General features: G+C 43.5%; 1 protein-coding gene across 3 annotated transcripts in view; it reads left to right on the forward strand.

The window, feature by feature from the left end:
• The window catches only part of ppp1r9ala (protein phosphatase 1 regulatory subunit 9A-like A), a 37,226-nt gene that overhangs the window by 13,815 nt on the left and 9,904 nt on the right, over positions 1-13,507 (forward strand). For all 3 annotated transcript variants that reach the window (XR_014552780.1, XM_083639078.1, XM_083639079.1), the window contains exons 3-12: positions 4,522-4,654; positions 5,149-5,269; positions 5,603-5,707; positions 6,641-6,773; positions 8,291-8,443; positions 8,572-8,625; positions 8,998-9,227; positions 9,397-9,493; positions 9,596-9,728; positions 9,910-10,061. Coding sequence is in view for 2 of the 3 variants with exons in the window: in XM_083639078.1 (XP_083495204.1) it covers positions 4,522-4,654; positions 5,149-5,269; positions 5,603-5,707; positions 6,641-6,773; positions 8,291-8,443; positions 8,572-8,625; positions 8,998-9,227; positions 9,397-9,493; positions 9,596-9,728; positions 9,910-10,061 (1,311 nt within the window). In the remaining variant the exon portion in view is untranslated. The remainder of the gene's footprint in view (positions 1-4,521; positions 4,655-5,148; positions 5,270-5,602; positions 5,708-6,640; positions 6,774-8,290; positions 8,444-8,571; positions 8,626-8,997; positions 9,228-9,396; positions 9,494-9,595; positions 9,729-9,909; positions 10,062-13,507) is intronic.

The following is a 13,507-nucleotide window of genomic DNA, read 5'->3' on the forward strand; positions in this document are numbered from 1 at the left end:
ACAAGTGAATAAAGTCTCTGCACACACCCAAGTGTGTGACAGGTGCGTCGGAGGAAGATACAGCCAGTAGAACAGAAACTCCCGCACACTGTCTCGCCTTCTCTGGAGTCTGGAGAATATATATTTTTATTGAATGAACAGACGTTTCGGTCAGCAGACCTTCATAAAGTCTGACTTGAAGGCTTTAGTGTCTTCTAGATAACACCTCTGTCTAACGTCAAAAGAAAAGTAGACTGTATGGTGAAGGGACAAAGGCTCTTACGTGTCTAGTATTGAACTAGATTTAACTAGTAGGAGTAGATTATAAGATAGTTGTAGTGGCAAAGCAAGGAGGAGGAGTCACTTTTTGCTTACTGGAGGGGAGAGAGAGGCCCCTGAATAGCATTCCTGCCCTCACCACAGCGGTGCAGTAGTGTGCATAATCCCCCAGTTTCTAATCTGCATGGGAGAGGAGGAACCCACAAGTCTACCAAGTCAATGCTTGGACATACTTCACTTGCACATACTGTACAGTATTGTGTTTCCAAGATAACACAACATGGAAAAAACATCAGCAGGATATTTTGAAACGGAAATAATTGTACTATTTCACTTTGACAAATTGAACAGACTCCCATGCAGAACAGAAAGCCTAGTGGTTTTTTAGTTATCCCGGAAGCTCATATCTGCTCTTTTTTGGACTGTGTCCAAAATGTACAGAGTGAGGAGGACACAGAAAGACAGAGGGAGAGAAGGAGGTTAGCTTGGGGGCTGACTCCTCAAGTCTTGACACGCTGGAGGATCTCGAGACCTCAGACTCTGTTGCCCGGAGTGGAAATGTTTGCTCAATGACATCATACCTCCTCACTGCAAGCTCCTCCACAAATCCTCTCCTGTAGCCTTACTCACCCTTTTCTGTTGGTAATGAAATGGTAACCTCTGCCTGAGTGCCTGCTGCTCGGATGTTTTTCATTCTTTAGCAGAAACGCTGAGGAGCACTTGGGGAGTTTGTGCAACCTCAACCTTTGCCAATGGGGCAGGAATGAATAGTCTCTTGTCAGAAGGTTGGGCATGGCTGAATGCAACAGCACGTGAAAGCTTTTTGGTAGTCTGTGGGGGATTGGGTAAGCCAGTTGCTGTTTGTCTTGGTGTTTGGTATGACTACTAGATTAGCAAGCATTACTGTAACATGGGGCTCCACAGTGCAGAGCTTGTTATTTGCTTGTAATAACATGCCGGTGTAGGTACGGATTTAGCTCGGGCTACAACAATAGCTCAGGGGTCCTGCGTCTACTACTCGCCATACCGGAAGTGCTCGGTTCGGGGTCCACAACGGGGTCTAACCCATGGGTCTAACCCTAACCCCGATTAATATTTTTTATGTCTATCATGTGTGATAACATCAGTAGTTTAGCTAATCTAAAGCGGTCGGCCATTTTGCCCACGTTAATCCCACCACATGTGCCCAACGTACAGCCAATCAAATGCCTACCCGAGCGATTTCTGAAGGCGAGCCATTTCTGCATCGACCCCGGCCATCGGTGCCCCCAAGTATTCCCCATGTGGAACCACGCTGTATGTTGGTGGGACATGGGAGAAGAAGACCAGGGAAATAGCCTGTGTGAACTAACTATAAAAGTTGAGATTTTATTGAAATTAAGTGCAGCTTGAATCACTTCAGCGTGCAGATTTGTGATGCACAAGACGGCATCTGAGAGGCTGTAAAGGCAGATTTGAAAACGTATCACTTGTTGAGTCATGTCTCTCTTTGTGTTGACAGACATTGCTAGGCTTAAAACTAGGGATGCACCGATATGAAAATTTTGGCCGATGTTACCGATATTAACATTGCTGTTATGGCCGATAACCGATATTTAACTGATGTCGATATGATCTGTATAAAACCACATTTTTATAATCATCACATTTTGTACATACTGAAAAACACATGTTAACACTGAATTTGAAAAAGTTATGCATTTCTTTATTTGCAAAGCCTTTGGAAAAGCCCATAAATCATAGATTTACTGCATTATTTCATATCAATGTGAAGAATTTGGCTGATAATGATAACCGATATTAACATTGCAACATCTGACCGATACCGATATGATTGCCGATATATCGTGCATCATCCCTACTTAAAACACAATCACATTCATTTTGTGTCATTCCTAAAAGAGGGTCCAAGGGATTTCACTCACTATCTGCCACTGGAATATCTGGATCTGAAATTTGAGGTCTGTTGGGATTTGGTTGAGTCTGGTGGCCTGACAGTACCTGTCACTCAGATCTCCACATCAGTGATCCAGCAGACTGTGGGAAATCAAATGAGCAGGCCTGGTAGGCCTTGAGGAGAATACACCAGGCCTTGTAGTGCTGCTAAACTTGGCTTATTACGGAATGAATGATCTGCACTTACTGCATCATGAGATCTGAGTCATAACAGATGAGCTCCTTTTGTGCAGAATATTATAGACCAAATCACCGTGACGTCACCATGTAAACAAATTTACTTCCGGGTACCACTTGGGGAAGGCGGCAGGTTTAAATGTGCGTGTTGTCAAATAAATGCTGTCAAACCCTCTCGTTGTTTTCGGCCGACTACTTTCAATTTAAATGGTTAAACGGTTGGTAAACATGCTTGTCCGACGTATCTAGCCTTTCTTCTGTGTTTGTTTTATGTAGTGTTAGCTAGCTAATAACGTTTGTTTGTCTGTCAAACTCGCTGTTTTGCAGACTCGTTAACGTAGAAGAGCCTGGTGACGCGAGGTTACGTTAACGTTACAAACAGAGCTACTGACGCCACGTTAATTTAATTTAGCGTCAAGTCTACTCTGGTCTGGTCCAACAGGTAAATTAGCTAGTCTGGTCTCCACTAACGTTAGTGAAAGTGTTGTTATGAATGATATTAAACAACAACACAACACGGACGAACCATTTTTGTCTTCTTTGTCTGTTTTTGTCTTCAACACGTCAGTTTGTGCCGTCCACCGCCATTATAATGTGTGGACCTCAGGGGTACCCGGAAGTAAATGTAAACATCCCGCTGATTTGGTCTATAGCGCTCCGCTCACCTGAGCTTGACCCCGGAAGTGTTTTACAGATTGGAGTATGGAGGCAAGCCATGTCTGCTTGCTAATGTGGTATGCAAGGTAAATAGCACATAGCGATGTTGCATTTAATAAAGGTCAGTGTGTAGGGCACCGGGTAATGTCAGTTCAGTTGACTGAAGGTTAGGGAGTCAGTTTTTCCCTCTGTATTATTGCCGATAATTGGATCGGATCTTTGCTGTCATTATGAACACTTGTCATCGCCTCTGAACATTGATCTTTGCTACATCCACTGTTTTGCTCTTCCCAGCTGTGGCCTACTTTCTGTGCTGCTCGTGCTCTGCGTGTGTGCTGTGTGCTGTGTGCTCTGTATAAGTCCAGCAAGGAAACGGCCTCTGGGACTCCTCCAGTGCTTTGCTAGGCCTGCCTGTAGAGGTCACCGCTTCTTCCAAATATCATGAAAGTCATCAACAATGTGTATGTAGCATGCTCCCATCCTCTTTGGTGTACACGTTGGTGACACTTGCTTTACCTCTGCTCATAAAAACATGGTAATTGGCTCTTTCGTTGCAGCTGCAAAAGATTGTGAACACGGAATATTAATGGTGCAGTCCATACTATAGTATTTAGTATTTACCTAAAAAGGGACAGATACAATTAAGCCATCTTAAGATTTTGCAGCTTCATACTGACTCCAGACACTTGTTTTGCAGATGAGAATTAGAGCAGTTTAATGAATAAAGAAGGGTAACTTCTGACTGGAAGGTCACTTGTCATCTTCATCGAAATGCTTTGCCATTCCTCAGCAACTGTTGTTCAAGTCTGCTTGAGCAATGCACTCAAACCACAATTCAGTATTGAGTAGGTCTGAAGTATGAGTGTTATGTGGAAAACACGCTACAACAACGTCAAAACCCTCGCCATATGTGCTGAGGGCTACACCGTGGCTGGCGAGCCTGCTGGCGCAATTGGCGTGCAGCTCCCCGAAAATGTGACTCGACGCTGCTGACGTGAACAGCGCAAGTATAATATAATGTAGATGGCGAGGTAACAGGAGAGAGTGAAAGCTATTACCAAGTATATGCACTACATTCTTTCCTTGGGCTAACTTCTAGCCATTGAAATCCTAGTGAAATCACATAATTTACTCATTTTGCTGGGGACTTCCCTGCGACCCCCTCGCCAAGCTGACGTTTGAGTATATAGGTCTAGCTGTCATTAGCAATGCTCCAAGTCGAGGCTGACGACGTAGCATGTTTCCATTCTCCCAGTCCCTTCGTATGCAATTTCTCCCACAGGCCATTATTCAAAATGTGTCCTTTGACAACGTGCCCAGATAAATGAGGGTTCAAATGGTTCAAAAGAGGAAAAACAGACTTTTCGTCTGCTTTGATCCTGATCCCGACACCCTTATCATAAAACATATAATAAACTGATTGTAAAGGACATGCCGAGTTGAAGCTGTGCATTTGATATTTCCACAACACAGGTCTTCAGCACCTTCTCCAACGAGGACTATGATCGACGCAACGATGAGGTGGACCCAGTGGCAGCGTCGGCAGAGTACGAGCTGGAGAAGAGAGTGGAAAAGATGGATGTGTTCCCCGTGGAGATCGAGAAGGGTGAGTTCAGCAAGACAGAGGCTAAAATTCCATGAAGTCATCTGTTAAACTGTGAAAGGCACTTCACACAGAGGAGTCATTTTCACCAAGCAGCACATACTGGGTTGCCTTCCAAAGGCAAACTAATAACCTCGTCTTGTGTCTTATAAGGGTCAAACATCATGACTTAGATCAACAAAAGTTAGAACATTCAAATGAACTTCTGATAGTCCACTTCTGTACCAACCATGGAGTGGAACTGAGAAAGTACTTTTTCATCTTGGAACCCAAAAGATAAATGTTGTGTCTCCCTGGGACCCAAACTCACAAAAAACATACGGTAATGAGTTGCCATGACGACCAGTTGGCGACCCACCCTCCACGGGTCCGCCACCCAAATTGGGTCCCGACCCATAGTTTGGGAAACACTGGCATATGGATGACACCAAATGTTTGGAATTGACCCTGATTGTGTGCGGTTCTTCTGTCCCCACCACTTGTAAAATGATGTCCAGGAGACAACGGACTGGGCATCAGTATCATAGGAATGGGCGTTGGGGCGGACCAGGGCCTGGAGAAGCTGGGCATCTTTGTGAAAACCATAACGGAGCGAGGAGCAGCTGAGAGAGATGGACGGTGAGTTGCACTGTATGATTCACCATTCTGAAAACATGGCATGTACTCCTGTTACTTTACACCACACTTTTTAACGTCAAACAGTAGGGATGCCTCATCCCCCCAGGGCCCTGAGACACCATTTCCAAACAACCAGCTATATTTATAACCTTCTGAGGCCGCTAAAGAAAATAGTCTGGCTATTTCCGTTTCCCAGGGAATAGATCTGTTGCGATGCCAGATGGATGCTTGTGTGCATGCATGGAGACTACAGTATTTCCCCCCTTTATTCTGTATTACAGAGGAAATGTCTTCTAAAGTTCTCCTTCTAATGACTGGTCTCTGTCCCTCCAGGATCCAGGTGAATGACCAGATAGTGGAGGTGGATGGTATCAGTCTGGTGGGAGTCACCCAACTGTTTGCTGCTACAGTCCTGAAGAACACCAAAGGCACAGTCAGGTCAGCTCAAAGTCCATTTCCCTCAGGCCCTTGAAATAACTTGATTGAAAAGATCTTGGCGGTGACAAGAGTGAAGCGCTGTTATCTCATGTTGATTAGCTGGAACCGCAAGAAAGGTGAGGCTGAGACAGAGACCCTGAATGAGAAAGGTTTATTTTTTTTTATTTTTTTTACGGAAAGAGAAGGCAACCCACACGAACATGGAATACAGTATGTGAATGATTTACCATAGGCAAATGACACACAATGGAATGACAAAGCCTAATCTGAATCCCAAATTTTGCAATGCATCTTCCTGTAGAGTGAGTCAGGCATGAGAGAAGCTATTATAGTGTGGCATTTCAAAGCTACAAGTAACTTTACAGTTGGAGGATGGGGGTTGGGGGTAGTGACTGGTTCAATTATATATTACACTTTAACAGGGTTCAGAGTAGACACACAGGCTCATAGGATTGATAGTAGAATTAAACTTCTTAAAGGCACAATCTGTAATTCAAATTTGATGCCCCCTTTGGGTCAAATTTATATTTCAATAAAGAGAAAAAAGGAGCTTCTTGGATACTTGGAGCACGTTTTAATTACGAAAGTCAAGTACATGTGTACTGAAGCAGTTTAACAAACAATGTCCATCTTCATGTCTAAACCGGGGCACAAAACGCAACATGTTTCAACCTCACTGGTCTTAATCAGGCTGTATAGGGTTCAGACACACAGGCTCATATTAGGATTGATAGTAGAATTTACTTCTTAAAGGCACAATCTGTAATTCAAATTTGATGCCCCCGTTGGGGCAAATTTATGTTTGAAATTAATTATTTGCTTTTTGTGAAGTCCTTGAAAATGAAAAAAATTGTTGTTTGAAAAAGTCCTTGAAAGTCCTTGAATTTAATCTTGTATGGTCTCTGCTTTAACTCATTGCATTCTCACAAACAGTTTCCTGATTGGCCGGGAGAGGCCAGGGACGCAAAGCGAGGTGGCCCGCCTCATAAGCGAGACACTAGAGCAGGAGAAGAACCAGCAGCAGCAGCAACACCTGGAGGATCCCTACGAACACTCTACAGAGGAGGTGAGTTAGCTGGTCCCTACAAACACTCCACAGAGGAGGTGAGTTAGCTGGTCCCTACAAACACTCTACAGAGGGGGTGAGTTAGCTGGTCCCTACAAACACTCCACAGAGGGGGTGAGTTAGCTGGTCCCTACGAACACTCTACAGAGGAGGTGAGTTAGCTGGTCCCTACAAACACTCCACAGAGGGGGTGAGTTAGCTGGTCCCTACAAACACTCCACAGAGGAGGTGAGACAGCTGGTCCCTACAAACACTCCACAGAGGAGGTGAGTTAGCTGGTCCCTACAAACACTCTACAGAGGAGGTGAGTTAGCTGGTCCCTACAAACACTCTACAGAGGAGGTGAGACAGCTGGTCCCTACAAACACTCTACAGAGGAGGTGAGACAGCTGGTCCCTACAAACACTCCACAGAGGAGGTGAGACAGCTGGTCCCTACAAACACTCCACAGAGGAGGTGACTCAGCTGCTCTCAGTCAGCTGATGGGCTGGTCTCTCTGTCCATCTGCATCTCCTCTGGCTTGCCCAGTCCAGTCCCACTCTGCTCAACCAGGACACGAGCAGCTGTCTGTGCGTAAGCCATGTGTCACTACTCTGCCGTGTTTGGAAGGTGTGGATTTGAATGCCGCCCGTCTGCTTGGATTGTGAAATGTTTGCTTTCTGAAGCACAAGCAGCCACAGGCCTCTGTGTTTACTGCAGAGGGGCTGGGCACAGAAGGTAGGAAGGGCTTGCTGGAACAAACAGGGACGAAGAAATGAAATTTCTTCTATCAACATCAGGGTGGGAATTTCGTCATTTTAGGCTCAAGGCTATTTGGCCTTCGGCGTCATTCTTTTTAGGGAACAAAGGCCACATGCCAGGGCAAAAAGGTCATTGCTGACATTGTGAAGAGCTATTTTTCTGAAATGCACGTTAAAACGAGCCAATTACACATCCTTTGCATAGGCTACATTAAACTGAGACCACTGATGCTTTTAAAGCAACTGACAGTAGCAGGCTAGTAGCAGCAGGGCACAGCTGCCAAGGTGACCCTAGAAATCTCAGGGCATCACGGACAGTGGAAGGGGCAACGGCGGCCAAGGCCTGCATGTAATTCCCACCCTGATCAACATTCGTTTTCAATGGAATAGTTGGCAGGCGGAAGTGGACAAGGTTTTCATTGCTTTGTGCGGTTATGCAAAGTGTGTGTGTGTGTGTGTGTGTGTGTGTGTGTGTGTGTGTGTGTGTGGAGGGGGGTGCGTGAGGGGTGGGGGAGATTGTTTTCCACTGAGCCTGTAGCTTGTTTCAATGTGTTTGACGTTGCAGTACATGCTGATGTGCTGCTGAGATGTGTCCTCCTGTCACTGTAGCCTCCCACTGGTCTTTGCAAATGATGAATTGATTATAACCTCCCCTCCAGACTATGCTGGATTATACCACCGGGTGTGCTGTTGACACATCCTGTGCATGTTGTTGCGGGTGTGCGGCTAAGACTGTTTCTAATAACGTGCGATGCCATGTGTGATGTCATGTTTCAGGAGGAGCACTATGAGGAGGAGGAGGGGTTGGAGGAGGGCATTCTGGGCTCCTCAGAAGAGAGGAACGTAGAGGTGTTTGAGCTGCCTGATTCAGAGGCCTTATTCATGCCCACCACCATGGACACCTCTCAGATGGCCTTCAGGTTCAAAGAGGTATCATCAACACTCTGACTATCTATATCAAAGTAGCCACATTCTTTGTAGACATTGTAGCTAAAGATTGCCTACATACTGTAATGGGTATAACCATCTACTTTGTTTTTTCTCCCCCTGCCCCATAGCTTCAGCTCAAACATAGCATTGCAGCAGCTGAAATAAATCAACTAAAGGAAAAGGTATGATCTGCAATGGCCACTGTATTTAAGACACACAGTTGGGGAACTATTTAATACAAATATGTTCTGGTTGTCAGTTGGTGGGTTGTATGCTTAAAAAAGTCTCTAGAAAGACCAATAGATTTTAATTGTAATAGATTGTGAAATATTAATGTGCTTTAGTTGGTGTTTAAAAGAATGGCATTGAACTCAAAAGCAAGGGTATGTTTAAACAATAGTTATTGTAAGATGGACACGACATGTGACCCCATGCTTTTAAATGACCATTACAATGTTTCTACCCGCCGACTGGTCTGAGTCAGTGCAGTGATCCACCTTCAAACCAAAATGCACTTCAGTCAACCCAAGTAACATGTCACCATCTCACTATAGTTGAGGGCATCTGAGGAGGACAAAGCACTGTGGGATGCCAGGGAGACTGCGTTGGAGCTGAAGATTGAGGACAGCAATGAGAAGATCCTGAAGCTGGAGAATTACTGGCTGGAGGCCCAGGCTTTGTGCAAGACCGTCAACGAACAATTAGCTGAGACTCAGAGCCAGTATGAGACTCTGGACAAGAAGTACAACAAGGCCAAGAAACTACTCAAGGACTACCAGCAGAAGTGAGTTTGTCTCCAGTTTCACGACGCTTGAGTGCATGAAATTGTGACTGGAAAGAGTGGCTCCGTTCATTGTTGGAAGGATGAACTCTCTCATCCAATGGTTCACTGATGTCATTAAGTAGATTGTGTTTACTGATCTGAAGCCATGTTTCCCCCACTTCCTCTCCAGAGAGATAGACTTTGTGAAGAAAGAGGAGGAGCTGAAGAAAGTTCTAGATGAAAAGGACAAGTGGTACAAGGAGCAGCTGGAGAGCTTGCAGGACAGGGTAATACTCCAGTTTAAAGACAAAATACTCAAACAACACAGCAGACTTGTGTTAGAGACACTGACGTGAGCCTGACTTTAATTTGTCCATTTTTGTCCACAGATAGCGGTCCTGGAGTCCAGAGGGCCTCCAGGTGACCGTGTGGAGAGCCAGTTTGGTCACGATTCAGCAGCAGAGGAGAGATTGAGCAGCCAAGGCCCAATCACCCACACACAATCTGTTGACTCACTGCTAGGTACCTCACAGACTTATGGAAATGTTTCTCTTAAGAGAACCGTTCTGTTCAATAAAACATTCACAAGTATGAATCGTAACCTGCAGTGAACCCTAGTAAATAATCATGACTGTGATACAGTGTCTTATTATGACTTATTTGGTATATTTATGGTATATCTGTTTTTCTTGTACTCTTATAGACCAAGACTGGAGTGAGTTGGTCCCAGAGACTGAGCGTTTGGACACCAGTGCACATAGAGCAAAAGGCCTGCTGGCTCAGAAGGCTAAGCGTCAGCCTCCTTCTCGGAGCAAACGGAAGGAGAGCCTTACAGTGGCCTCAAGTCACTCTCAGGTCAGACACAAACCACTGATATATATACTACACCTCCTATTCTGCTCTCATCTAACGACTAGATCATTACTACACCTTCTATTCTGCTCTCATCTAACGACTAGATCATTACTACACCTTCTATTCTGCTCTCATCTAACGACTAGATCATTACTACACCTTCTATTCTGCTCTCATCTAACGACTAGATCATTACTACACCTCCTATTCTGCTCTCATCTAATGACTAGATCATTACTACACCTCCTATTCTGCTCTCATCTAACGACTAGATCATTACTACACCTCCTATTCTGCTCTCATCTAACGACTAGATCATTACTACACCTTCTATTCTGATCTCATCTAACGACTAGATCATTACTACACCTTCTATTCTGCTCTCATCTAACGACTAGATCATTACTACACCTCCTATTCTGCTCTCATCTATGACTAGATCATTACTACACCTCCTATTCTGCTCTCATCTAACGACTAGATCATTACTACACCTCCTATTCTGCTCTCATCTAACGACTAGATCATTACTACACCTCCTATTCTGCTCTCATCTATGACTAGATCATTACTACACCTATTCTGCTCTCATCTAACGACTAGATCATTACTACACCTCATATTCTGCTCTCATCTAACGACTAGATCATTACTACACCTCCTATTCTGCTCTCATCTAACGACTAGATCATTACTACACCTCCTATTCTGCTCTCATCTATGACTAGATCATTACTACACCTCATATTCTGCTCTCATCTAACGACTAGATCATTACTACACCTCCTATTCTGCTCTCATCTAACGACTAGATCATTACTACACCTCATATTCTGCTCTCATCTAACGACTAGATCATTACTACACCTCCTATTCTGCTCTCATCTAACGACTAGATCATTACTACACCTCCTATTCTGCTCTCATCTATGACTAGATCATTTCTACACCTCCTATTCTGCTCTCATCTAACGACTAGATCATTACTACACCTCCTATTCTGCTCTCATCTAACGACTAGATCATTACTACACCTATTCTGCTCTCATCTAACGACTAGATCATTACTACACCTCCTATTCTGCTCTCATCTAACGACTAGATCATTACTACACCTCCTATTCTGCTCTCATCTAACGACTAGATCATTACTACACCTCCTATTCTGCTCTCATCTATGACTAGATCATTACTACACCTCATATTCTGCTCTTATCTAACGACTAGATCATTACTACACCTCCTATTCTGCTCTCATCTAACGACTAGATCATTACTACACCTCATATTCTGCTCTCATCTAACGACTAGATCATTACTACACCTCCTATTCTGCTCTCATCTAACGACTAGATCATTACTACACCTCCTATTCTGCTCTCATCTAACGACTAGATCATTACTACACCTCCTATTCTGCTCTCATCTATGACTAGATCATTACTACACCTCCTATTCTGCTCTCATCTAACAACTAGATCATTACTACACCTCCTATTCTGCTCTCATCTAACGACTAGATCATTACTACACCTCCTATTCTGCTTTCATCTAACGACTAGATCATTACTACACCTCCTATTCTGCTCTCATCTAACGACTAGATCATTACTACACCGCCTATTCTGCTCTCATCTAATGACTAGATCATTACTACACCTCCTATTCTGCTTTCATCTAATGACTAGATCATTACTACACCTCCTATTCTGCTCTCATCTAATGACTAGATCATTACTACACCTCCTATTCTGCTTTCATCTAACGACTAGATCATTACTACACCTCCTATTCTGCTCTCATCTATGACTAGATCATTACTACACCGCCTATTCTGCTCTCATCTAACGACTAGATCATTACTACACCTCCTATTCTGCTCTCATCTAACGACTAGATCATTACTGCACCTCCTATTCTGCTCTCATCTAACGACTAGATCATTTCATTCAACAGAGCATTGCTGTGAGCAGATCATTTCATTAAACAGATCATTGCTGTTTGAACATATTATTACACAGAGCATTGCTTTGAGCAGATCATTAAATTAAACCGTATGATAACTTGAGACAAAGCTTTGCAGGATTTAGAGGTGGCTAAGAGGTGTTGTTAAGCACGACATGAAGTTCCATTGGGGCCTTCTCCTTGTCAAAGCTAATTGGGAGTAAAACACTGTGCCTGCCATCTGCAGTGTAGAGCACTTTCTGAAATTGAAAAATCTTAAAGGAGCAGGTGATGTGGATGAGATGGGATTTTTAGCTGACTGTTTGACTGCAGCCCCCTCATCTGGCTCCTCTGCCTGCTTTGCCAAAGCCAAGTACCAGCAGTCTTCTCTCCTCCATGTTCAAGCACAATATGTAATGCAGGCGTTCCACTTTGACGTCACAAAAATATAGGGACCCCAGACATTCAAATTTGGGTACATCAATGACATCATCTACATCATCAGTGATGTCACATGTAAGAGTATGCTGACTTTTTTCCTCAAAATTCTGACATTAAACTCCTACAAGAATTCCTACTTTATTTTCAGAATCCTGACTCAACTTTAAAAAAAATCAAGTGGTCCCAATCCTCTTCGTTTTTTGTTTTGTTTTGTTTTTGTGTGTGTTTTGTTTTTGTTTTTAAAGTTTTTTTCATGCGACCCCATTTGAATTCCAGGTGCCCCCACTTGGGGTCGTGACCCAAGGGCTGGGAACCACTGATAATGTAACTCAAACCAGTGCTACAAGCAACATACATGCATGTTTTTATTGTTGACTTATTTTACAATGTAAAATAAAGCTCTGTGTGTATTTTCCAGCTGAAGGGAGCATTCAATGTTATGGGGGGCAAAGTGTGCATCGTGACCCACTTTTTCATATTCTTAGCACAAATACAGTTGAGGCAGCACTTCTCTACAAAAACAGAATAATGTTAACAGGCCTATTGCTATTTTAAAAATCACTGACTGTATTCAAGCACGGCCTTGAGTGGCCTATTGCTTGTATAAAACGGTAATACCCCCTTGTAATAAAGGACAATGTTCAATACTTAATAGTAGTTATTAAATAATTAAATGTTACTCTTCCACCAAGTAGTATATTTCTTGAAAAGTAGCCCAACCAAAGTCTCTTGCACACCTGAGAAGTAGCCCAACAATGTGATTGCTAAGTGACACATAAGTACCGGCATTAGTGGTGTAAGAGCCACATTGATAATTACTGTATAGGTTAAATTATATAAAACTTTGGTTACAATATGTGAAAGGAAAATGCATGCATGTAAACTGTTGAACCTATTGATTGGTGGACGCTCCCTTTAATTCTTAGTTGATGTCATGTGGGAGGAGTAGAGTGAGGGAGCTGCAAGTATGAGAGCATACAGTCTTTCTACCGTGTGACTTTGTAAACGTTTATTCTTCAGTAAACATCTTTAAAACTGGATTGCATCTTGTCATTCGCGTT

The sequence above is a fragment of the Poromitra crassiceps genome, assembly GCF_964638095.1.
Source record: "Poromitra crassiceps genome assembly, chromosome: 6".
NCBI classification, from domain to species: Eukaryota; Metazoa; Chordata; class Actinopteri; order Beryciformes; family Melamphaidae; genus Poromitra; species Poromitra crassiceps.